At 50.9% G+C, this 26703-nt stretch overlaps 1 protein-coding gene across 1 annotated transcript in view; it reads left to right on the plus strand.

The window, feature by feature from the left end:
* Positions 1-5935: 5935 nt before the first annotated feature.
* Positions 5936-26703, plus strand: part of LOC143160287 (scavenger receptor cysteine-rich domain-containing protein DMBT1-like) — a 39209-nt gene continuing 18441 nt past the window's right edge. The window contains 18 exon segments of the mRNA XM_076338013.1: positions 5936-5999; positions 9225-9580; positions 10054-10405; positions 10963-11274; positions 11832-12143; positions 12700-13011; positions 13569-13880; positions 14438-14749; positions 15307-15627; positions 16172-16515; positions 16685-16714; positions 17006-17354; positions 17912-18223; positions 18781-19092; positions 19650-19961; positions 20518-20829; positions 21387-21698; positions 22255-22566. Coding sequence (XP_076194128.1) covers positions 5936-5999; positions 9225-9580; positions 10054-10405; positions 10963-11274; positions 11832-12143; positions 12700-13011; positions 13569-13880; positions 14438-14749; positions 15307-15627; positions 16172-16515; positions 16685-16714; positions 17006-17354; positions 17912-18223; positions 18781-19092; positions 19650-19961; positions 20518-20829; positions 21387-21698; positions 22255-22566 — 5248 coding nt within the window.

The raw sequence follows: 26703 nt of genomic DNA on the forward strand, positions 1-26703 counted from the left end.
GTTCAGCAAACAATAAGAGACCCATCCTCCTTTTGCAAGCTGCTGCTCACCCTTTACAACTTCTGCTGTTTTGTCGGGTATTAGATCAAGTTTATTCAACAAGCATAAGGCAAGATTTAAGGGAGATCTTGTATGGATGGAAGCTGAACTGCCCTTCCCTATCTCTTGCTGGCATCAGTTGCCACCAGTCTTGGAGGCGCTTAAATTTAGTTATTGGGAATCAGACATTTAGCACCTGCCTAAAAGGTCTGAAATGGTGGGTGATCTCAGTGAGTGCCATATGCACTATAAGTGGATGAGACTACTTGCAGATGGGAAAGTAGAAGCTATTTTCCTTCTGAGCATGGGTGGTTCCCATCTTAAAATGGCTTAAGAGTTAATCTGTTCAGCAAGGAAACGTTCAAGGTGAGAAGGGGTCAAATCCGTCTATCTCATCCCAGAAAACCAATCTAAACACTTGACTATCAGTTGGCCAGGGTAGGAGAGGTCTCCGTGCTTCTACCTGCATGGTGCCAGACACAAAGAATTGTAGGGTAAGGAGCAGCTTTTTAGCAGTGGCTAAAGGGTGCTTAAAACTGTGCAAGCCTCAGTCCTCATCCCTGCTCTATTGTCTCTGTTCCAATAACTGTTTATGTAAACCTTAGGTATTCAGACTTCATAGTGACAAGGATATTTTCTGAGATTATATTTTTCATTTATTTTTCCTTTGCCATTGAGCCTTTATCTATCTTTACCAGCTGCAGGTCTGAGTGTGTTGATTTAAGGAATGAAGAGCATATGTTTATATAAGGACTAACTCATGCTCTGACACACTGTATAATACATTGGGGTGTTTGTTACCAGAAAGGAAACAGGGATCAAACAGTTCCTGCTCTGCAAGATGTCCCCTCATTGTAAGGTAAAAGCATTTGATTTCTGTTATCTCATACAGACCTTTGGTAAACAGATCTTGGTGCATTCAAATGTGGTAATAAGTTTGCGTACCTCACTTGGGTGTGAAGAAGAGGTTAGTGTTCGTTAGCTGGGGTGGGTTGGAATCGGTGGAGGTCCAGGAGAAGGAGAGGAGCTGGAAGCAGATGAGGGGCAACCAACAGAACACAAAATGGAGACAAGGCACAAGTTGTGTGTCTTCATGACCATCTGCCTAGTACCTTTCTCAGATAATCCCAAGTCCCCTCTCTTCCTCAACAGTTCAACATCTCTTGCAGGCATGGGCAAACAGTTCAATAATAGCAGAGCTGGTGAATAATAAATTTTTCAGTCGCAATCTTACACTGCCTCAAAGGAAGAGTGTAGTTTTGCTCTCAGGTTCTTCAAGCTTTAAAAAATAGATTGGGTCAATTTCCAACAACTTTAGTTGAAACATTTCATTATGGCAGGTACAGAACAGAGATTTTTACACTTTAGCATTTTGCTCAAATGAAATCGTTTGCTGAATTTGACCTGAATTTGTGATCAGCCTTTTTTCTCCCCATTTTTCAAAAGTATTCACTACAGCCAGGGGTACAGTTACTGTTCAGGAATGTGTTGTAGATCCTGAGTATCATAAGAGCAATACAATTATTTCCTTATGCAGCTCTTGACTCTCACAAAGAGCTGTCCTCACCTGCTTACTTGGATACTCTTAGCTGTAACACACCAGGCACAGGTCTTGGCCAAACACTTGCTACTCTCCTGCACAGGCCCTGTTGTGAGCTATTAGTGTGAATCTAAATGTCATTCCTCTTGGGAAGAAGGAGCCAGCAATGGAGCAGAGAGGAAAGGGCTGGGAAAGGAACAGCAAGCCAAGAGAAAGAGGGTGAATAAGAGGAGTGGTAGCCCCACATAGCCACGTGGTGGGAACTGCAGAGTCTATGCAGTTGTCCACAGCTGTGACTTCTCTGTTGCTGGTACATTGCAATCAAGTAAGATCTTTAATCAGTTTTGTCCTAGCTGTCCATGGGCTCTCAGACATCCATAGCGAACACAGCCAGAGCTGTGTAACACAAAAACAGGGCATGAACTGAAGAACAAGCTTGCAGAAGTGGTGCTGAGAGAAGCTGTGGAGTATGAGCTAAAGGGCTGTATGGCTCAACAAAACAGCAGGAGAGGATGGGAACCAAGGAGTGCAAGCAAGTCTTCTACAGGGAAAGTCAATTTGACACCGTATTCTATTGTTTACAGATTGTCAGATGCACCACCTTACTTGTACACATTTATTCCTTAATAGCTATTGAGAAATGACCATTACTGGAAGAAAGTGCAGCAGAGGGGTGGCAGGAGGCCTGTGTACAAGGAAAGAAGCCAGTATTCCCATGGCCAAGCTGCACAGCTGTCTCCAGTTGCTGACTGAATTAATTAATCTTCACTGTTCCAAGCAAACATAGCTTAATCATAAATCTTGATTTCATTATGCAACAAAACCATTCCGGCCTTGCAATTTGCTTTGGTAACACTTGTGTAAACAAAGCTTTGGACGGAGGTGCAAGGAGAGTGAACAAATGGGGAGACAGGATGGGGACCAGGGGAAGGTGTGTGCTCTGGAGGCTATCTCAGCTTCAGCTGAATGATCGGTACGTGCTTTCTGCCCCTTGCTGTATCCCATGCTAGGGAAGCACCATTTGACGCTGCAATAGAAACTACGGTATCAGTTGAATTTAAAGGAGGTAGTGGGAATTTATCAATAATCAATTAATAAAGAAGTGTGAACAACTTTCATCCTTTCTCCCACGCAAAAGACAAACGTTTCATCACATAGTTGACTTTTGAAGCAAGTATGGATTCAAACTGAAGCTAATGTTTGTACACCCTCACCAAGCTCCAGTTGGTGTCAGAGTCAACAAACAATGGCCCACCCCATCAGCCATCCTACCTTGTGGGAAGAAAGGTAGTTTTGTGCAAAAGACAGGTCAATACCAAAGGACTGGTTTTGCCACTGGCTCTTTGGATTTTTTTTCTGCAGTATCAGGGACAATGTAGTGACCACTACAAATGAAGCAAATGCAATCCAGTATGGTAAACGGAAGGAATGGTTTCGTCTTGTGCCAGCTAATGTCTTGATCTCTGACCCAGCGTCTCTGGCTCTTTGGCGTGTTCCAGCCGGTCCTGCAACAGCCCCACCTCAGGGCACAGCTGAGCCATGCTGGTGGCTGGGAAACTATATTTAAGAAGAGCAAAATGCCACACAGGAAATGAGGACTCAGGGGGGGAAAAAGTGTGAGGAACAGCCCTGCGAACACTGAGGTCAGAGAAGATGGAGGGGGAGGAGGTGCTCCAAGTGCCAGAGCTGAGATTGCCCTGCAGCCCATGGAGGGCCCTGTGCTGGAGCAAGGGGACATTTCCTGAAGCAGCTGTGGCCATGGAAAGCCCACGCTGGAGCAGGCTGATCCTGAAGGACTGCAGCCCGTGGGAAGGACCCACACTGGAGCAGGGGAAAAGAGTGAGGAGGATGAAGCGGCAGAAACAAACTGCTGTGGACTGACTGCAGCCCCCCATTCCCCTTATGCCCTCTGCGCCACTCGGGTACAGGGGAGGTAGAGGAGTCGGGAATGAAGGAATAAAGCTGAGCCTGGGAAAATGGGGAGGTGTTGTTTTAATTTTTCTGTGTTTCTCACTATCCAAATCTATTTTAATTAGCAATAAAATAAATTATTTTTCCCCAAGTTGAGTCTGTTTTCCCTGTGACAATAATCAGTAAGTGATTTTCCTGTCCTTATCTTGACCCATGAGCTTTTTCACCTTATTTTCTCCTCCTGCCCTGTTGAGGAGGAGGGATGAGAGAGGGGCTGGGTGGGCGTCTTGCAGCCAGCCAAGGTCAATCCTCCACACTTGTTTTCTTTTTATCTAGGGACAGAAGAACAGAGGCACTGGGGTCCAAGCAGTGAATGCCAGTCCTCAAGCAGGATGGCCATGCAGTGACACTTGCCATTGCAGCTCTTGGGGCTTGTGTGGACCAGCCACCCTGAGCTTGCCTCAGACTTAATCTTTGGAGTTGTCTCATGTTCTCCTTTTCCATTCAAATATTAACAGCTTTTGTTGAGTTTTCAATGTTTTTAATCTGTTTTTCCTTTTCTTTCATCTCTCCAGGTATGCGACAGCTGCCCGAAGCTGTTTACCAAGCCACCTCCCTTACTTCCTTCAATCCCTCCGAATGACCACTTCTTGCATCTGGCTTGCAAAACCATGATAAGAGAAGACTACCCATGTTTACAGAGTCAATGAACTGTTTGCATGTCTAACAAAGTAACCCTTTCTTTTTTTCCCTTCCCACCATGGAGTTTGTGCTTCCTTTCTCCCTTTGATCTTCTTCTGACTTGCCTCTGGTGTATCAGGTTGAGTTTGGGTGCTGGCTGTTCTGGGCCAGGACAGTTGTATTGCATGTTTCAAAAGGCACAAGAAACATTTCTGAGTTCCTGAGAAGGAATATATTTACCAATCAGTAATGAATCCAAACCCATCTAAAACTAGCAGCAGGAACAACCAGCATGTCAAATCTTTATCTACTAAAAGTTTTTGCGCAGTTTATCTAGGAAAAAAAATATGTGGAATTGTGCATTACAAGAGTAACTAAGACCCTAAGCCACTTGATCGAACTTTGAAGATAACCCTTCTTTGACTTGGGGATTGGACCAGATAGCCTCCAGAGGCCCCTTCCAGGCTAAATCTTTCTGTGATTACGGCGTTTTATATACTGTTCAAATGTTGCCAAATTTAGCAGTGCTGTGCAAATGCGGTTTCTTTGATTGGCACTCGGATCCACTGAAAACTGACCATGACCTGAAATATAGTTCCTCTTTGTAAAAATCCATTGTAGAGTTCCATTGGATCCCATTATTTATCTGTTATCTTAAATACGTTGTAAATCCTGGTGGGAGGACTGTGTCAAGGGATCTGTAAAGTACTTAAGAACTTCGGAAATAGAGAATTTGGGATTAATTTTCCCTTATTTTCTATACTTGCCCCTATCCCCGGACTTAAACTCCTTGTTTTCTGGGAAGATTTGTGTAGTTTAACAATGATCAGTGTATGACCACTGAATTTTGACTTGAGTTTATGACAAAAGTCAAAAGTTGACTTTGGTGGTTTCAGATTTGCAGTAGATGACTCACAGAGCTTAAACGTACTGTCTGAGTCTTGCTACCATGGTAAAGATATATCCCGGTGAAGGATGAACAGGGGACATCAGAAAGTTGAAAGTAGTCACTTTCTACTGCATTTTTATGGGACATGTAGTAGGACAGACATACTCATAAGAGTAGTCTAGGAGAATGCAAGGCAGCTCAGCATCCTAGTTCCAAACTTTTCTACCTCCAGAAAGTTAACTAATGTGTAACTAATATTTGAGAAATACATGACGGTAAGTTTTGTGTCATATTTGACTCAGTCCCTGAAACTGTACCTTCACAGCAACTTTAAGGGACTGGCGACATGATGGTTGCCTCGGGTGATGCCCTCCCAGCAGCTGGTGGGTGTGCCTCCCCACGGGAGTCCAGACCAGTCAGAAGGGTCTCCATAAGCCCCTCGATTGTTTCCCACCATGCTCTTACCCTTCCACATCTGCAGTCACAAAAAGGAAGGCTCTGCTACACAGACTTAAAAAACAACTTTGGCTCAGGTATGACTCAAACCCGAGAAAGGGACATGTTACATTTGTGACAGCAACAGAACTTCATAGCTGAAAGAGGAATGGGATGGAAAAATAGCAGCCATTGCAACAACTTTTAATCTCTACCTTCTCTGAGGAAGATGTCAGGTGTTGTCTTCTTGTAGAACCAGGAAGCTATAAATGTTTGGTTACAAATCAAACATACAGTCATGGAAATTAGGGAAGTAAGAGCAGTGAGGGAGTGTGTTTGGTGTTGACTTACTGAAGGGACAGATTGGGCTGCTGAGCTACACCCTTTAGCATCTCTGCCTATAAATTCTGCTGCCCTCCTATATCAGGAGCTCCAAGAAGATGGCTGCCACCATGATCTTGTCTTGGATGGTAATGATAAGTCTTCGAATTCAGATGGATGCAGGTAAAGAGTCTCACTTCTGATCACCTTCATGGCTATATTTCACATCAGGTTAATGTTGAGATTTAAGGGTAAAAGAGGATTTAGCAGCATGGCTTAGCTCTTTCAAAAACCATGAGTAGGTCAAACCTATGAGCTGAGAAAATCAATTGTTATACACATTAATTTTTTGAATTAATTGAAACTTTTATTGAAACTGCTTAATGAATTTAAATTTTTGTTCTCACCATTTTTTGTTCTCACCTCACTAAAGAGGCTAGTAAAGAAAATTCAAATTAATATACTGTAAAGCCAATGATACGATTTTCTGAATCTTTTTATTGGAGTAATGAATTTAAAGACTAATATGTATTTTCTGGATGAAATGCATGTTTATTTTAAAGAGTGTGAGGTGCTCTCTGAACCATGTGTTTTGTATTTGATTAAGTATATTGTTACGACTAACACATTGGTGTTTAATAACAGAGTGCCCTAGATAAAACAAGTATGGCACATGTCCCTGTTGCTATTATTATTGTAATTATTAGACTATAATAGGAATTACTGTAATTTTATATTATTCGAATTTCCTATAGTCTAATTCCTGTTACAAGTGTAATTTGATTTGGTTGCAGAGGCAGTGATCTGCCCAGACACTTTCATCCCTTTGAGGACCGATAGAAATATCGGTGGGTCTGATGGGAGGGAGATGCTTCAAACAGGGTAAAATGGTCTGCCTGTGTTCAAAAAACAGTTTCTCCTTTGTCAGGTGAGGCTTCCCTGGCTGAGCAGAGTGCCAGCATGGTGCTGTGAGAAACAAGGCATTTCTTTTTAAGAAGCTGCTGTTGCATTCTTTGTGCAGGAAGGGGGAATGGAAAAAGACCAAAAGTGTTTGCCATAGCTACTGTCTTTCCATCCCTCCCTCTTTCAGATCTAAAGTTCTGACATTAACTTGACTTGGGCTAATGAACTAAAAGCAAAAACCTGTTTCGCTTTCTATGTTCCCACACACACCTGCATACACAACGGAAAGAAATAACCATTCAACCTTGCAGATGCACGTGGAACTACCCAATATTTATTTAACTTTATATAATTTAATGGAAGCGCAATAGTAAGACACAGTTGCTGTCCTGTACGGTACCACGAAGTCCCAGAGGTGTGCATTTTGCTCACAGTTGCGCTCTTGAGACTTTCACGCACACGGAATAAAAACCTGGAGACTATAACAATCCCGTCTGCACATTTACACAGGCAAATGAGAACAGTGTTCAGCTAGGTTGGGTTTTCTCAGAAAACAATATTTAGTATCGCGCAGGACTTTCTGAATACTGTTGATATTTTACAGGGATGAATTCTTGCATTTACTATTCCCAGCAAACACCTCTTGAGTCGTATCATGCCTGCCAGCCTCTCACCTTGTCTTGGCACAGTGACTTCCCTGCTTTAATTCAGACTCATGCACTTGTAAGAGCAAGGCAAAAAAAAAAAAGACATAACTCTCACTCCTCCTTCAGGGAAGAGATCTGAAGTGCTATGCTCCTGCTAGGAGTTTCTTCTGACCGGGACACCTGCCTGTTCACTGTTCTTTGCAGCTATAAACAAGCAAACAACATCCATCATATCCCTGGGGATATGAAGGCTATAGAGTGTGTTGCCTATTTTGCCCACTGCTTTCAAAAAGACAGTACAAAATGCTTGAATTATAACAATAGAAAGCAGAGAAACAAAAACTAAGCCAAGGAAATGAGAATAAGAGACATTTAGAAAAATAAAATAATAGAACAAAGAAGCCCAAAAAGTAACACCAAAAGCAAGCCAGAGTGTGAAATTTTTGCAGGCAGCCTGACTCACATCCACAACGAGCTACAGAGTATTATTCAGGTGAGGGATGATTTGAATAAACGATATGTTATATAAACGTAACAGTGTGACTCAAACCCAAGGCTTCATACATCACTTCTTAAAGAAAAGCGCTTCAGCTGGGGAGGGTTTTGTGGCATCTGTTAGGGGAGGACGAGACTCACCACCTTTGTTTTCCATTTGTAAAACGGTTGCCTCAAGTGAAACTTATGGATCTGGGAGAGGTAATCTTCATACTTTTACTAAGATAAAAAGTTGCTCGCTTGTTTTTTCTCTTCTTCCCTTAACAGCTACAAGTACCACGACCCAAAGTACCAGCATGCCGATGTCTTCAGGTGTGTCTGCATTTTTCATGTTTTTGGTCTATGCGCTACTTCTGGTCTGTACTAGTTAGTATCCCAGCTTGCGGGTCTGAAGCTGCCCGGTGGCAGGTGGGACAGGTAGGAGCATGGTGCTGCGAACCACACACCCCAGCGCAGGGCATTGGTTTGCCAGTCATGCTCGTGGGGCTATGGGCACGTGGCATGCAAACCTGGAGAGAGCAAAGCTCCAAGGTGGATTGCACCGTGTCCCGAAAGATGCATCTCTCGACAGAAAACATACCTCGTCTGAATGTGTTTATCACTTGCATTGTCAAATGTAGTCACTCACTAAAAGCAGCCATTTCCAGCTAGAATCATAGCATCATAGCTTCATAGGATCGTGGGATCAAGGATGGTTTGGGTACGAAGGGGCCATTAAAGGTGATCTAGTCGAAACCTCCTGCAATGAGCAGACACATCTTCAACTAGAAGATGGCTCGGAGCCCTCTCCAAACTGACCTTGAATGTTTCCAGGGATGGGACATCTACAAGCTCTCTGGGCAACCAAGAAATTAGCACTTCTTTGCCTAAAGAGAAAATCTGCTGGAGACGTGTTCGAAAATTGTGCTTTCTGTTGCTCCCACCACGGAAGAGCACCCTGCTGAGACCCCCAGGCTCTCCATCGCCCACGTGACAGGGTGGCACCAGCATCCCCGGTGCTGGGAGAAAACCTGGCCGTGCTCCTTCATCCACAAGGTCCTCACTTGCTTCTTTCTCTTCCTCCCCTAACAGGTGCCACAACCACCACCCCAGCCAGCTTCACGGCATCCGTTCCACCAGGTGGGTCTGGATTTGTCATGGTTTTTCTGGCCACTGCTTTTGCGGTACCAGGTAGTGGCTAAACGGGGTGGCGTTTGGTCTTCTCCATGGGGGAGCAGAGCCAGGGAAACACACGGCCTAATTAAGCCGAGGGTGGCAGTCCTGGTGGCCTGAAACTCGTGGAGCATTGCCAATGCCCCGGCGAGAGAAGGTGCCTGCGTGCTAGAGGGTTTTCCCATGTTTCCCCTGTCTCCTCCTTCCCAAGGTGCCTCCCTGAGCCTGGTGAACGGCAGGAACCGGTGCGAGGGGCGCGTGGAGATTTCCCACTACGGGGGCCGGGGCACCGTCTGTGATGACGGCTGGGACCTGAACGATGCCGAGGTCGTGTGCAGGCAGCTGGGATGCGGCTTTGCTGTTTCTGCACCGTCAAGTGCCTCCTTTGGACAAGGCACTGGCAATATCTACCTGGACGATGTGCACTGCACAGGCAGCGAGTCCTCCCTCTTTCAGTGCAGGCACGGTGGCTGGGGCGTCCACAACTGTGGCCACAGTGAAGATGCTGGTGTTGTGTGCTCAGGTACCATTGCTTTTCCTTCCTAAGTACCAGTCTGCTTTCCAAAAGTGGCCCTTGTCGGCCACAGTTCGGTACGTGTTGGAGGCGTGTTCAAAGATGGTGCTTTCTGTTGCTCCCACCACGGAAGAGCACCCTGCTGAGACCCCCAGGCTCTCCATCGCCCACGTGACAGGGTGGCACCAGCATCCCCGGTGCTGGGAGAAAACCTGGCCGTGCTCCTTCATCCACAAGGTCCTCACTTGCTTCTTTCTCTTCCTCCCCTAACAGGTGCCACAACCACCACCCCAGCCGGCTTCACGGCATCCGTTCCTCCAGGTGGGTCTGGATTTGTCATGGTTTTTCTGGCCACTGCTTTTGCGGTACCAGGTAGTGGCTAAACGGGGTGGCGTTTGGTCTTCTCCATGGGGGAGCAGAGCCAGGGAAACACACGGCCTAATTAAGCCGAGGGTGGCAGTCCTGGTGGCCTGAAACTCGTGGAGCATTGCCAATGCCCCGGCGAGAGAAGGTGCCTGCGTGCTAGAGGGTTTTCCCATGTTTCCCCCTGTCTCCTCCTTCCCAAGGTGCCTCCCTGAGCCTGGTGAACGGCAGGAACCGGTGCGAGGGGCGCGTGGAGATTTCCCACTACGGGGGCCGGGGCACCGTCTGTGATGACGGCTGGGACCTGAACGATGCCGAGGTCGTGTGCAGGCAGCTGGGATGCGGCTTTGCTGTTTCTGCACCGTCAAGTGCCTCCTTTGGACAAGGCACTGGCAATATCTACCTGGACGATGTGCACTGCACAGGCAGCGAGTCCTCCCTCTTTCAGTGCAGGCACGGTGGCTGGGGCGTCCACAACTGTGGCCACAGTGAAGATGCTGGTGTTGTGTGCTCAGGTACCATTGCTTTTCCTTCCTAAGTACCAGTCTGCTTTCCAAAAGTGGCCCTTGTCGGCCACAGTTCGGTACGTGTTGGAGGCGTGTTCAAAGATGGTGCTTTCTGTTGCTCCCACCACGGAAGAGCACCCTGCTGAGACCCCCAGGCTCTCCATCGCCCACGTGACAGGGTGGCACCAGCATCCCCGGTGCTGGGAGAAAACCTGGCCGTGCTCCTTCATCCACAAGGTCCTCACTTGCTTCTTTCTCTTCCTCCCCTAACAGGTGCCACAACCACCACCCCAGCCAGCTTCACGGCATCCGTTCCTCCAGGTGGGTCTGGATTTGTCATGGTTTTTCTGGCCACTGCTTTTGCGGTACCAGGTAGTGGCTAAACGGGGTGGCGTTTGGTCTTCTCCATGGGGGAGCAGAGCCAGGGAAACACACGGCCTAATTAAGCCGAGGGTGGCAGTCCTGGTGGCCTGAAACTCGTGGAGCATTGCCAATGCCCCGGCGAGAGAAGGTGCCTGCGTGCTAGAGGGTTTTCCCATGTTTCCCCCTGTCTCCTCCTTCCCAAGGTGCCTCCCTGAGCCTGGTGAACGGCAGGAACCGGTGCGAGGGGCGCGTGGAGATTTCCCACTACGGGGGCCGGGGCACCGTCTGTGATGACGGCTGGGACCTGAACGATGCCGAGGTCGTGTGCAGGCAGCTGGGATGCGGCTTTGCTGTTTCTGCACCGTCAAGTGCCTCCTTTGGACAAGGCACTGGCAATATCTACCTGGACGATGTGCACTGCACAGGCAGCGAGTCCTCCCTCTTTCAGTGCAGGCACGGTGGCTGGGGCGTCCACAACTGTGGCCACAGTGAAGATGCTGGTGTTGTGTGCTCAGGTACCATTGCTTTTCCTTCCTAAGTACCAGTCTGCTTTCCAAAAGTGGCCCTTGTCGGCCACAGTTCGGTACGTGTTGGAGGCGTGTTCAAAGATGGTGCTTTCTGTTGCTCCCACCACGGAAGAGCACCCTGCTGAGACCCCCAGGCTCTCCATCGCCCACGTGACAGGGTGGCACCAGCATCCCCGGTGCTGGGAGAAAACCTGGCCGTGCTCCTTCATCCACAAGGTCCTCACTTGCTTCTTTCTCTTCCTCCCCTAACAGGTGCCACAACCACCACCCCAGCCGGCTTCACGGCATCCGTTCCTCCAGGTGGGTCTGGATTTGTCATGGTTTTTCTGGCCACTGCTTTTGCGGTACCAGGTAGTGGCTAAACGGGGTGGCGTTTGGTCTTCTCCATGGGGGAGCAGAGCCAGGGAAACACACGGCCTAATTAAGCCGAGGGTGGCAGTCCTGGTGGCCTGAAACTCGTGGAGCATTGCCAATGCCCCGGCGAGAGAAGGTGCCTGCGTGCTAGAGGGTTTTCCCATGTTTCCCCCTGTCTCCTCCTTCCCAAGGTGCCTCCCTGAGCCTGGTGAACGGCAGGAACCGGTGCGAGGGGCGCGTGGAGATTTCCCACTACGGGGGCCGGGGCACCGTCTGTGATGACGGCTGGGACCTGAACGATGCCGAGGTCGTGTGCAGGCAGCTGGGATGCGGCTTTGCTGTTTCTGCACCGTCAAGTGCCTCCTTTGGACAAGGCACTGGCAATATCTACCTGGACGATGTGCACTGCACAGGCAGCGAGTCCTCCCTCTTTCAGTGCAGGCACGGTGGCTGGGGCGTCCACAACTGTGGCCACAGTGAAGATGCTGGTGTTGTGTGCTCAGGTACCATTGCTTTTCCTTCCTAAGTACCAGTCTGCTTTCCAAAAGTGGCCCTTGTCGGCCACAGTTCGGTACGTGTTGGAGGCGTGTTCAAAGATGGTGCTTTCTGTTGCTCCCACCACGGAAGAGCACCCTGCTGAGACCCCCAGGCTCTCCATCGCCCACGTGACAGGGTGGCACCAGCATCCCCGGTGCTGGGAGAAAACCTGGCCGTGCTCCTTCATCCACAAGGTCCTCACTTGCTTCTTTCTCTTCCTCCCCTAACAGGTGCCACAACCACCACCCCAGCCAGCTTCACGGCATCCGTTCCTCCAGGTGGGTCTGGATTTGTCATGGTTTTTCTGGCCACTGCTTTTGCGGTACCAGGTAGTGGCTAAACGGGGTGGCGTTTGGTCTTCTCCATGGGGGAGCAGAGCCAGGGAAACACACGGCCTAATTAAGCCGAGGGTGGCAGTCCTGGTGGCCTGAAACTCGTGGAGCATTGCCAATGCCCCGGCGAGAGAAGGTGCCTGCGTGCTAGAGGGTTTTCCCATGTTTCCCCTGTCTCCTCCTTCCCAAGGTGCCTCCCTGAGCCTGGTGAACGGCAGGAACCGGTGCGAGGGGCGCGTGGAGATTTCCCACTACGGGGGCCGGGGCACCGTCTGTGATGACGGCTGGGACCTGAACGATGCCGAGGTCGTGTGCAGGCAGCTGGGATGCGGCTTTGCTGTTTCTGCACCGTCAAGTGCCTCCTTTGGACAAGGCACTGGCAATATCTACCTGGACGATGTGCACTGCACAGGCAGCGAGTCCTCCCTCTTTCAGTGCAGGCACGGTGGCTGGGGCGTCCACAACTGTGGCCACGGTGAAGATGCTGGTGTTGTGTGCTCAGGTACCATTGCTTTTCCTTCCTAAGTACCAGTCTGCTTTCCAAAAGTGGCCCTTGTCGGCCACAGTTCGGTACGTGTTGGAGGCGTGTTCAAAGATGGTGCTTTCTGTTGCTCCCACCACGGAAGAGCACCCTGCTGAGACCCCCAGGCTCTCCATCGCCCACGTGACAGGGTGGCACCAGCATCCCCGGTGCTGGGAGAAAACCTGGCCGTGCTCCTTCATCCACAAGGTCCTCACTTGCTTCTTTCTCTTCCTCCCCTAACAGGTGCCACAACCACCACCCCAGCCAGCTTCACGGCATCCGTTCCTCCAGGTGGGTCTGGATTTGTCATGGTTTTTCTGGCCACTGCTTTTGCGGTACCAGGTAGTGGCTAAACGGGGTGGCGTTTGGTCTTCTCCATGGGGGAGCAGAGCCAGGGAAACACACGGCCTAATTAAGCCGAGGGTGGCAGTCCTGGTGGCCTGAAACTCGTGGAGCATTGCCAATGCCCCGGCGAGAGAAGGTGCCTGCGTGCTAGAGGGTTTTCCCATGTTTCCCCCTGTCTCCTCCTTCCCAAGGTGCCTCCCTGAGCCTGGTGAACGGCAGGAACCGGTGCGAGGGGCGCGTGGAGATTTCCCACTACGGGGGCCGGGGCACCGTCTGTGATGACGGCTGGGACCTGAACGATGCCGAGGTCGTGTGCAGGCAGCTGGGATGCGGCTTTGCTGTTTCTGCACCGTCAAGTGCCTCCTTTGGACAAGGCACTGGCAATATCTACCTGGACGATGTGCACTGCACAGGCAGCGAGTCCTCCCTCTTTCAGTGCAGGCACGGTGGCTGGGGCGTCCACAACTGTGGCCACAGTGAAGATGCTGGTGTTGTGTGCTCAGGTACCATTGCTTTTCCTTCCTAAGTACCAGTCTGCTTTCCAAAAGTGGCCCTTGTCGGCCACAGTTCGGTACGTGTTGGAGGCGTGTTCAAAGATGGTGCTTTCTGTTGCTCCCACCACGGAAGAGCACCCTGCTGAGACCCCCAGGCTCTCCATCGCCCACGTGACAGGGTGGCACCAGCATCCCCGGTGCTGGGAGAAAACCTGGCCGTGCTCCTTCATCCACAAGGTCCTCACTTGCTTCTTTCTCTTCCTCCCCTAACAGGTGCCACAACCACCACCCCAGCCAGCTTCACGGCATCCGTTCCTCCAGGTGGGTCTGGATTTGTCATGGTTTTTCTGGCCACTGCTTTTGCGGTACCAGGTAGTGGCTAAACGGGGTGGCGTTTGGTCTTCTCCATGGGGGAGCAGAGCCAGGGAAACACACGGCCTAATTAAGCCGAGGGTGGCAGTCCTGGTGGCCTGAAACTCGTGGAGCATTGCCAATGCCCCGGCGAGAGAAGGTGCCTGCGTGCTAGAGGGTTTTCCCATGTTTCCCCCTGTCTCCTCCTTCCCAAGGTGCCTCCCTGAGCCTGGTGAACGGCAGGAACCGGTGCGAGGGGCGCGTGGAGATTTCCCACTACGGGGGCCGGGGCACCGTCTGTGATGACGGCTGGGACCTGAACGATGCCGAGGTCGTGTGCAGGCAGCTGGGATGCGGCTTTGCTGTTTCTGCACCGTCAAGTGCCTCCTTTGGACAAGGCACTGGCAATATCTACCTGGACGATGTGCACTGCACAGGCAGCGAGTCCTCCCTCTTTCAGTGCAGGCACGGTGGCTGGGGCGTCCACAACTGTGGCCACAGTGAAGATGCTGGTGTTGTGTGCTCAGGTACCATTGCTTTTCCTTCCTAAGTACCAGTCTGCTTTCCAAAAGTGGCCCTTGTCGGCCACAGTTCGGTACGTGTTGGAGGCGTGTTCAAAGATGGTGCTTTCTGTTGCTCCCACCACGGAAGAGCACCCTGCTGAGACCCCCAGGCTCTCCATCGCCCACGTGACAGGGTGGCACCAGCATCCCCGGTGCTGGGAGAAAACCTGGCCGTGCTCCTTCATCCACAAGGTCCTCACTTGCTTCTTTCTCTTCCTCCCCTAACAGGTGCCACAACCACCACCCCAGCCAGCTTCACGGCATCCGTTCCTCCAGGTGGGTCTGGATTTGTCATGGTTTTTCTGGCCACTGCTTTTGCGGTACCAGGTAGTGGCTAAACGGGGTGGCGTTTGGTCTTCTCCATGGGGGAGCAGAGCCAGGGAAACACACGGCCTAATTAAGCCGAGGGTGGCAGTCCTGGTGGCCTGAAACTCGTGGAGCATTGCCAATGCCCCGGCGAGAGAAGGTGCCTGCGTGCTAGAGGGTTTTCCCATGTTTCCCCCTGTCTCCTCCTTCCCAAGGTGCCTCCCTGAGCCTGGTGAACGGCAGGAACCGGTGCGAGGGGCGCGTGGAGATTTCCCACTACGGGGGCCGGGGCACCGTCTGTGATGACGGCTGGGACCTGAACGATGCCGAGGTCGTGTGCAGGCAGCTGGGATGCGGCTTTGCTGTTTCTGCACCGTCAAGTGCCTCCTTTGGACAAGGCACTGGCAATATCTACCTGGACGATGTGCACTGCACAGGCAGCGAGTCCTCCCTCTTTCAGTGCAGGCACGGTGGCTGGGGCGTCCACAACTGTGGCCACAGTGAAGATGCTGGTGTTGTGTGCTCAGGTACCATTGCTTTTCCTTCCTAAGTACCAGTCTGCTTTCCAAAAGTGGCCCTTGTCGGCCACAGTTCGGTACGTGTTGGAGGCGTGTTCAAAGATGGTGCTTTCTGTTGCTCCCACCACGGAAGAGCACCCTGCTGAGACCCCCAGGCTCTCCATCGCCCACGTGACAGGGTGGCACCAGCATCCCCGGTGCTGGGAGAAAACCTGGCCGTGCTCCTTCATCCACAAGGTCCTCACTTGCTTCTTTCTCTTCCTCCCCTAACAGGTGCCACAACCACCACCCCAGCCAGCTTCACGGCATCCGTTCCTCCAGGTGGGTCTGGATTTGTCATGGTTTTTCTGGCCACTGCTTTTGCGGTACCAGGTAGTGGCTAAACGGGGTGGCGTTTGGTCTTCTCCATGGGGGAGCAGAGCCAGGGAAACACACGGCCTAATTAAGCCGAGGGTGGCAGTCCTGGTGGCCTGAAACTCGTGGAGCATTGCCAATGCCCCGGCGAGAGAAGGTGCCTGCGTGCTAGAGGGTTTTCCCATGTTTCCCCTGTCTCCTCCTTCCCAAGGTGCCTCCCTGAGCCTGGTGAACGGCAGGAACCGGTGCGAGGGGCGCGTGGAGATTTCCCACTACGGGGGCCGGGGCACCGTCTGTGATGACGGCTGGGACCTGAACGATGCCGAGGTCGTGTGCAGGCAGCTGGGATGCGGCTTTGCTGTTTCTGCACCGTCAAGTGCCTCCTTTGGACAAGGCACTGGCAATATCTACCTGGACGATGTGCACTGCACAGGCAGCGAGTCCTCCCTCTTTCAGTGCAGGCACGGTGGCTGGGGCGTCCACAACTGTGGCCACAGTGAAGATGCTGGTGTTGTGTGCTCAGGTACCATTGCTTTTCCTTCCTAAGTACCAGTCTGCTTTCCAAAAGTGGCCCTTGTCGGCCACAGTTCGGTACGTGTTGGAGGCGTGTTCAAAGATGGTGCTTTCTGTTGCTCCCACCACGGAAGAGCACCCTGCTGAGACCCCCAGGCTCTCCATCGCCCACGTGACAGGGTGGCACCAGCATCCCCGGTGCTGGGAGAAAACCTGGCCGTGCTCCTTCATCCACAAGGTCCTCACTTGCTTCTTTCTCTTCCTCCCCTAACAGGTGCCACAACCACCACCCCAGCCAGCTTCACGGCATCCGTTCCTCCAGGTGGGTCTGGATTTGTCATGGTTTTTCTGGCCACTGCTTTTGCGGTACCAGGTAGTGGCTAAACGGGGTGGCGTTTGGTCTTCTCCATGGGGGAGCAGAGCCAGGGAAACACACGGCCTAATTAAGCCGAGGGTGGCAGTCCTGGTGGCCTGAAACTCGTGGAGCATTGCCAATGCCCCGGCGAGAGAAGGTGCCTGCGTGCTAGAGGGTTTTCCCATGTTTCCCCTGTCTCCTCCTTCCCAAGGTGCCTCCCTGAGCCTGGTGAACGGCAGGAACCGGTGCGAGGGGCGCGTGGAGATTTCCCACTACGGGGGCCGGGGCACCGTCTGTGATGACGGCTGGGACCTGAACGATGCCGAGGTCGTGTGCAGGCAGCTGGGATGCGGCTTTGCTGTTTCTGCACCGTCAAGTGCCTCCTTTGGACAAGGCACTGGCAATATCTACCTGGACGATGTGCACTGCACAGGCAGCGAGTCCTCCCTCTTTCAGTGCAGGCACGGTGGCTGGGGCGTCCACAACTGTGGCCACGGTGAAGATGCTGGTGTTGTGTGCTCAGGTACCATTGCTTTTCCTTCCTAAGTACCAGTCTGCTTTCCAAAAGTGGCCCTTGTCGGCCACAGTTCGGTACGTGTTGGAGGCGTGTTCAAAGATGGTGCTTTCTGTTGCTCCCACCACGGAAGAGCACCCTGCTGAGACCCCCAGGCTCTCCATCGCCCACGTGACAGGGTGGCACCAGCATCCCCGGTGCTGGGAGAAAACCTGGCCGTGCTCCTTCATCCACAAGGTCCTCACTTGCTTCTTTCTCTTCCTCCCCTAACAGGTGCCACAACCACCACCCCAGCCAGCTTCACGGCATCCGTTCCTCCAGGTGGGTCTGGATTTGTCATGGTTTTTCTGGCCACTGCTTTTGCGGTACCAGGTAGTGGCTAAACGGGGTGGCGTTTGGTCTTCTCCATGGGGGAGCAGAGCCAGGGAAACACACGGCCTAATTAAGCCGAGGGTGGCAGTCCTGGTGGCCTGAAACTCGTGGAGCATTGCCAATGCCCCGGCGAGAGAAGGTGCCTGCGTGCTAGAGGGTTTTCCCATGTTTCCCCCTGTCTCCTCCTTCCCAAGGTGCCTCCCTGAGCCTGGTGAACGGCAGGAACCGGTGCGAGGGGCGCGTGGAGATTTCCCACTACGGGGGCCGGGGCACCGTCTGTGATGACGGCTGGGACCTGAACGATGCCGAGGTCGTGTGCAGGCAGCTGGGATGCGGCTTTGCTGTTTCTGCACCGTCAAGTGCCTCCTTTGGACAAGGCACTGGCAATATCTACCTGGACGATGTGCACTGCACAGGCAGCGAGTCCTCCCTCTTTCAGTGCAGGCACGGTGGCTGGGGCGTCCACAACTGTGGCCACAGTGAAGATGCTGGTGTTGTGTGCTCAGGTACCATTGCTTTTCCTTCCTAAGTACCAGTCTGCTTTCCAAAAGTGGCCCTTGTCGGCCACAGTTCGGTACGTGTTGGAGGCGTGTTCAAAGATGGTGCTTTCTGTTGCTCCCACCACGGAAGAGCACCCTGCTGAGACCCCCAGGCTCTCCATCGCCCACGTGACAGGGTGGCACCAGCATCCCCGGTGCTGGGAGAAAACCTGGCCGTGCTCCTTCATCCACAAGGTCCTCACTTGCTTCTTTCTCTTCCTCCCCTAACAGGTGCCACAACCACCACCCCAGCCAGCTTCACGGCATCCGTTCCTCCAGGTGGGTCTGGATTTGTCATGGTTTTTCTGGCCACTGCTTTTGCGGTACCAGGTAGTGGCTAAACGGGGTGGCGTTTGGTCTTCTCCATGGGGGAGCAGAGCCAGGGAAACACACGGCCTAATTAAGCCGAGGGTGGCAGTCCTGGTGGCCTGAAACTCGTGGAGCATTGCCAATGCCCCGGCGAGAGAAGGTGCCTGCGTGCTAGAGGGTTTTCCCATGTTTCCCCCTGTCTCCTCCTTCCCAAGGTGCCTCCCTGAGCCTGGTGAACGGCAGGAACCGGTGCGAGGGGCGCGTGGAGATTTCCCACTACGGGGGCCGGGGCACCGTCTGTGATGACGGCTGGGACCTGAACGATGCCGAGGTCGTGTGCAGGCAGCTGGGATGCGGCTTTGCTGTTTCTGCACCGTCAAGTGCCTCCTTTGGACAAGGCACTGGCAATATCTACCTGGACGATGTGCACTGCACAGGCAGCGAGTCCTCCCTCTTTCAGTGCAGGCACGGTGGCTGGGGCGTCCACAACTGTGGCCACAGTGAAGATGCTGGTGTTGTGTGCTCAGGTACCATTGCTTTTCCTTCCTAAGTACCAGTCTGCTTTCCAAAAGTGGCCCTTGTCGGCCACAGTTCGGTACGTGTTGGAGGCGTGTTCAAAGATGGTGCTTTCTGTTGCTCCCACCACGGAAGAGCACCCTGCTGAGACCCCCAGGCTCTCCATCGCCCACGTGACAGGGTGGCACCAGCATCCCCGGTGCTGGGAGAAAACCTGGCCGTGCTCCTTCATCCACAAGGTCCTCACTTGCTTCTTTCTCTTCCTCCCCTAACAGGTGCCACAACCACCACCCCAGCCAGCTTCACGGCATCCGTTCCTCCAGGTGGGTCTGGATTTGTCATGGTTTTTCTGGCCACTGCTTTTGCGGTACCAGGTAGTGGCTAAACGGGGTGGCGTTTGGTCTTCTCCATGGGGGAGCAGAGCCAGGGAAACACACGGCCTAATTAAGCCGAGGGTGGCAGTCCTGGTGGCCTGAAACTCGTGGAGCATTGCCAATGCCCCGGCGAGAGAAGGTGCCTGCGTGCTAGAGGGTTTTCCCATGTTTCCCCCTGTCTCCTCCTTCCCAAGGTGCCTCCCTGAGCCTGGTGAACGGCAGGAACCGGTGCGAGGGGCGCGTGGAGATTTCCCACTACGGGGGCCGGGGCACCGTCTGTGATGACGGCTGGGACCTGAACGATGCCGAGGTCGTGTGCAGGCAGCTGGGATGCGGCTTTGCTGTTTCTGCACCGTCAAGTGCCTCCTTTGGACAAGGCACTGGCAATATCTACCTGGACGATGTGCACTGCACAGGCAGCGAGTCCTCCCTCTTTCAGTGCAGGCACGGTGGCTGGGGCGTCCACAACTGTGGCCACAGTGAAGATGCTGGTGTTGTGTGCTCAGGTACCATTGCTTTTCCTTCCTAAGTACCAGTCTGCTTTCCAAAAGTGGCCCTTGTCGGCCACAGTTCGGTACGTGTTGGAGGCGTGTTCAAAGATGGTGCTTTCTGTTGCTCCCACCACGGAAGAGCACCCTGCTGAGACCCCCAGGCTCTCCATCGCCCACGTGACAGGGTGGCACCAGCATCCCCGGTGCTGGGAGAAAACCTGGCCGTGCTCCTTCATCCACAAGGTCCTCACTTGCTTCTTTCTCTTCCTCCCCTAACAGGTGCCACAACCACCACCCCAGCCAGCTTCACGGCATCCGTTCCTCCAGGTGGGTCTGGATTTGTCATGGTTTTTCTGGCCACTGCTTTTGCGGTACCAGGTAGTGGCTAAACGGGGTGGCGTTTGGTCTTCTCCATGGGGGAGCAGAGCCAGGGAAACACACGGCCTAATTAAGCCGAGGGTGGCAGTCCTGGTGGCCTGAAACTCGTGGAGCATTGCCAATGCCCCGGCGAGAGAAGGTGCCTGCGTGCTAGAGGGTTTTCCCATGTTTCCCCTGTCTCCTCCTTCCCAAGGTGCCTCCCTGAGCCTGGTGAACGGCAGGAACCGGTGCGAGGGGCGCGTGGAGATTTCCCACTACGGGGGCCGGGGCACCGTCTGTGATGACGGCTGGGACCTGAACGATGCCGAGGTCGTGTGCAGGCAGCTGGGATGCGGCTTTGCTGTTTCTGCACCGTCAAGTGCCTCCTTTGGACAAGGCACTGGCAATATCTACCTGGACGATGTGCACTGCACAGGCAGCGAGTCCTCCCTCTTTCAGTGCAGGCACGGTGGCTGGGGCGTCCACAACTGTGGCCACAGTGAAGATGCTGGTGTTGTGTGCTCAGGTACCATTGCTTTTCCTTCCTAAGTACCAGTCTGCTTTCCAAAAGTGGCCCTTGTCGGCCACAGTTCGGTACGTGTTGGAGGCGTGTTCAAAGATGGTGCTTTCTGTTGCTCCCACCACGGAAGAGCACCCTGCTGAGACCCCCAGGCTCTCCATCGCCCACGTGACAGGGTGGCACCAGCATCCCCGGTGCTGGGAGAAAACCTGGCCGTGCTCCTTCATCCACAAGGTCCTCACTTGCTTCTTTCTCTTCCTCCCCTAACAGGTGCCACAACCACCACCCCAGCCAGCTTCACGGCATCCGTTCCTCCAGGTGGGTCTGGATTTGTCATGGTTTTTCTGGCCACTGCTTTTGCGGTACCAGGTAGTGGCTAAACGGGGTGGCGTTTGGTCTTCTCCATGGGGGAGCAGAGCCAGGGAAACACACGGCCTAATTAAGCCGAGGGTGGCAGTCCTGGTGGCCTGAAACTCGTGGAGCATTGCCAATGCCCCGGCGAGAGAAGGTGCCTGCGTGCTAGAGGGTTTTCCCATGTTTCCCCCTGTCTCCTCCTTCCCAAGGTGCCTCCCTGAGCCTGGTGAACGGCAGGAACCGGTGCGAGGGGCGCGTGGAGATTTCCCACTACGGGGGCCGGGGCACCGTCTGTGATGACGGCTGGGACCTGAACGATGCCGAGGTCGTGTGCAGGCAGCTGGGATGCGGCTTTGCTGTTTCTGCACCGTCAAGTGCCTCCTTTGGACAAGGCACTGGCAATATCTACCTGGACGATGTGCACTGCACAGGCAGCGAGTCCTCCCTCTTTCAGTGCAGGCACGGTGGCTGGGGCGTCCACAACTGTGGCCACAGTGAAGATGCTGGTGTTGTGTGCTCAGGTACCATTGCTTTTCCTTCCTAAGTACCAGTCTGCTTTCCAAAAGTGGCCCTTGTCGGCCACAGTTCGGTACGTGTTGGAGGCGTGTTCAAAGATGGTGCTTTCTGTTGCTCCCACCACGGAAGAGCACCCTGCTGAGACCCCCAGGCTCTCCATCGCCCACGTGACAGGGTGGCACCAGCATCCCCGGTGCTGGGAGAAAACCTGGCCGTGCTCCTTCATCCACAAGGTCCTCACTTGCTTCTTTCTCTTCCTCCCCTAACAGGTGCCACAACCACCACCCCAGCCAGCTTCACGGCATCCGTTCCTCCAGGTGGGTCTGGATTTGTCATGGTTTTTCTGGCCACTGCTTTTGCGGTACCAGGTAGTGGCTAAACGGGGTGGCGTTTGGTCTTCTCCATGGGGGAGCAGAGCCAGGGAAACACACGGCCTAATTAAGCCGAGGGTGGCAGTCCTGGTGGCCTGAAACTCGTGGAGCATTGCCAATGCCCCGGCGAGAGAAGGTGCCTGCGTGCTAGAGGGTTTTCCCATGTTTCCCCTGTCTCCTCCTTCCCAAGGTGCCTCCCTGAGCCTGGTGAACGGCAGGAACCGGTGCGAGGGGCGCGTGGAGATTTCCCACTACGGGGGCCGGGGCACCGTCTGTGATGACGGCTGGGACCTGAACGATGCCGAGGTCGTGTGCAGGCAGCTGGGATGCGGCTTTGCTGTTTCTGCACCGTCAAGTGCCTCCTTTGGACAAGGCACTGGCAATATCTACCTGGACGATGTGCACTGCACAGGCAGCGAGTCCTCCCTCTTTCAGTGCAGGCACGGTGGCTGGGGCGTCCACAACTGTGGCCACAGTGAAGATGCTGGTGTTGTGTGCTCAGGTACCATTGCTTTTCCTTCCTAAGTACCAGTCTGCTTTCCAAAAGTGGCCCTTGTCGGCCACAGTTCGGTACGTGTTGGAGGCGTGTTCAAAGATGGTGCTTTCTGTTGCTCCCACCACGGAAGAGCACCCTGCTGAGACCCCCAGGCTCTCCATCGCCCACGTGACAGGGTGGCACCAGCATCCCCGGTGCTGGGAGAAAACCTGGCCGTGCTCCTTCATCCACAAGGTCCTCACTTGCTTCTTTCTCTTCCTCCCCTAACAGATGCTACAGCCACGACCACTGTTCCCACTCCACCATCGACTACTCCAGGTTTGTCTGCTTTTTTCATCTTTCCGATGCGTTACTTTGGGGGTGTGTTACTTACTAGTTTATAGGTTGGAGTTGTATCCTTTGCACATTGTAATACTTTTAGAAAAAATCGTCATTGGTACTAACTGTTTAAATCCTGCATACTGCTCCTCTGTCTGTCTGATTCTGTCCCTGGGGGTGGATTTCTGACCGTGTTGATTTTGTGGGAAATCTTTTCTTTCTTCTCTGGATTTTATGTTATTTGGGCCAGCACCTCTTGCTTTCTCTCATATGTATGTTTGCCTTATGCCTACCAAATGCTACAATAGCAAGGGAGCGTCAGAGTTGTCTGATCACAGAATCACGGGATGTTTGAGATTTGAAGGGACCTCTGGAGGTCATCTGGTCTTACACCCCTGCTAAAGCAGGGGCAGCTAGAGCTGGCTGTCCAAGAGCATGTCCAGATGGCTCTTGACTGTCTCCAAAGATGGAGAATTCACCACCTCTGTGGGCAACCTGTGCCATTGGTCAGTCACCCTCACAGTAAAAAAGTGTGTCCTGATCTTCAGGCAGAACATATACGGATCATCTGAGATGGGGGTCTCCAGTTGGAAAGGCTCATGTCTTGAGGTTGTGTGTGTGTGTGAGTGCAGGCAGAGGAATTGCTTGGTCATGGTTGTAGCCAATGAGAAGTATGTTACTGCTCATAATTTTGGGGTATATTCCTCTTCATTTAATACTAAATAAACAATGCACCAAATTATCCCAATATAACAGTGCAGGTGATTTCACACCCAGTATAGTCACTTATTTCTTTGCAGCTGAGCAGTAATTTCACAAGTGCTTAGGAAGCATTGTTTTCGACCACTTCTTAAGTATCATTATTCCTCTGATTCCTATTTCAGCTGTTTGTTCAAGCACATCATTTGAGGATAGTGCATATTTTAAATAGTTATTAGTTTACATAGTTAATGTTAGGTCAGTTAGTGAGAGAATGGTTTTTTTCATGTTTGCTAGAAGCTGAAAATAAAAATTTAAAATCTCTTAGTCCATAGTAGATCTTTCTATGCAGGTATCTTGTTCTTTCTTTAGGTTAAAAGAAGTAAATATGTGTTCTTTCTAATTTGGAATATAATTCAAAAGATGGTGTCCATTTACATATTTCTCTTTTCTTGGAGTAGTTTGAACTTGGAGTTGTACTGAACTTTCAGTACAGTTTTTGTACTGAAAAGTATCCTAGAAATTTGTGACTTTATTTTACTTCTTAGATCTTGATTCCCCTGTTATTTGATTAGGCTGCAACTGATCTATATATAATCTTACACAATTTTTTGACTGTGACACAGGTCTTCATGTTTATGAATGTGATATTTGTCAGCATTCTTATTTGGAAACAAAATAATTTTGATCCTTTTTTTCCTTCCCTTTGGTCATTAGCAATTGTTATAGAGGCAAACCAGGCTCAGCTGTGACTTTTTCTCTTTCAAGGAACAGCTGACCTCCAGAGGTCCAGCCTCAACGATTGTGCAGTTCTATGACAAATACTCTATCCTGCTAGTGCAGACATTGAAGACCAGCATTATAAAAGCTATTCATTGTGCTTAGCATCTCCTAATCTGCATTCACATGATATATGAACCTAATAGAAAGACCACTGAAGCTGGCAGAAGTCACTGCCTCTAAATTTTAGGCTTATAAATTCTACATAGACACATTCCAAAAGCAACCTTAAATGGTGTATACATATATTTTTCTTCTCATATCTTTCTCTGCAGAAGATTATTCTTGTGGTGGCTTGCTTTCCTCTCCATCTGGGACATTACAGAGTCCATTTTACCCCAGAAATTATCCAAACAATGTCAACTGTGTTTGGGAAATAGAAGTAAAGAGCAACTTTCGTGTCACACTCCAATTTAGAGATGTTCAGTAAGTAAAAATTTATTACTTGGGAAGATGATATATGGGATCGACATCTTGGACTTACTAAGCTGGTAGCTGCTTGATTTCAAGGATGTTTTTCAATGCTTTTAGTACATCTGAGATGAAAAATGTATTAATTTTTATTTATTTAGACATTAATTTGGCTGTCATCTAATGAGGCATAAATTGGAGGCTGTAATTTCTGTTCCAAAGACTTGATAGTCATATCACTAAAATGTACTCATTTGCTATGAACAATTAATCTGAGTTAAAAAAAAAAAAAAAAGAAAAAGAAAAAGAAATTTAAAAAAAAAAAAAGAAGCATTTAACTAAATGGTCATGTTTGCTCCCCAGGATGGAAGGTGGCAGATGCCTGTCTGACTATGTGGAAGTCTATGATGGGCCACTTCATACCTCTCCTCTCCTTGGGAAATTTTGTTCTGGTTCTTTTCACACATACACATCTTCCTCAAACCTGCTGACTGTCCGATTTTACAGTAACTCTCGGTACACATACAGAGGGTTTCAGGCTGACTATTATTCCACGCCAGCAGATCAGAGCACTAGTAAGTTCATGTTTAAAGCAGAAACCTGCTTCTCAATTTTTTGCTAATTGACTGATTGTTAATCTTGCTGTACTGCTTCAATGAATCACCCATTTCATGTTATTTTAAATTAAATCTGTAGCATTTCACAGAGATGCAAGTGTATGGTTTGGATTCTGAACTCCTTCTGCAATATCAGCTGCTTCTACAAAAGATCTTGTTTATTTAAGTATAACCGTTTTCAGTCACTTCAATGAGCTTGTAACGTAATTTCTTTGCCATCTGCTAGCGCTGTTGTGTTTGCCAGACTACATGCGTGCAGTTGTGAGCCGATACTACCTTCAGTCACAAGGCTACTCTGCTTGGAATCTCTCCTTGAATGACCCCTATTGCAAACCCAACATTACATCAGAGTATGTTATATTCGACATACCATACACTCGCTGCGGCACAGTCAGAGAGGTATGACTTTAAATGTTTCAACAGAATATGCAGATATTGTGAGTGTGTAAAAATTCAAACCGAAGAATTCATTTTGAAAACCAGCACAAATTGAAAGCTATACTGAGGTCTGCAGGGACTGGAAGTGTCCTGGTAATTGTGGGCTGCCTCTCCCTCTTCTGAGGGATAAGGTTTATTAACACTCATATTTCCTGCATCTGCTGCCCGAGCATTCACTTATAGTCTGTTATTGATCTTCTAAGGAATAAAGTGTGGGAGGAAGCAAATACTTGGCATTTTCAAGGTCCCAAGCTGAGTGTGGTGGTTAAAAAGGTCTCAAAGCCTTTACTAAATATGACCAACTGTGGTTTAGGTCAGATTTGAGCTTAAATACTGTGCTGGACCAGATCCTTCAGGCATTTGATGTTCAAAGAATTGTACAGGTTGTATTTAATTAGTTATGTCTGTGTGTAGTGTGAGTAGTTTTCTAGGTCCACATTGTAGTCACTGAATATTACATGTAGATTACAGATTCTTATCTTGAGAACAGAAATTACTAGGTTCAGACTTCTCCACAGCAGACTTTCCGGGAAATAATGCATTTACTGTGCACATTGCTCTAAGGGTACAGTAAAGTTTAGCATGCATAATAGGAAACCTGACTATATGAATTAATTTTGCATTTTATTTTATATGCCAAACAGGGAAACAACAATACAATAAGCTATTCCAACCTTATTAGGGGATCCTCTTCTGGTACTGTCATCACAAGAAATAGAAATCTTCACTTGCGTATCAACTGCAAAATGCTCCAGAACACATGGGCACAAATAATGTATGTTGCGGAGGACAATTTTGAAGTCAATGAAACTCAGTATGGCAGATATGATGTAAACCTTACATTTTATCATTCTGCATCCTTCTCACGGCCAGTGAATGA

Source organism: Aptenodytes patagonicus, chromosome 5, assembly GCF_965638725.1.
Source record: "Aptenodytes patagonicus chromosome 5, bAptPat1.pri.cur, whole genome shotgun sequence".
Taxonomy (NCBI): domain Eukaryota; kingdom Metazoa; phylum Chordata; class Aves; order Sphenisciformes; family Spheniscidae; genus Aptenodytes; species Aptenodytes patagonicus.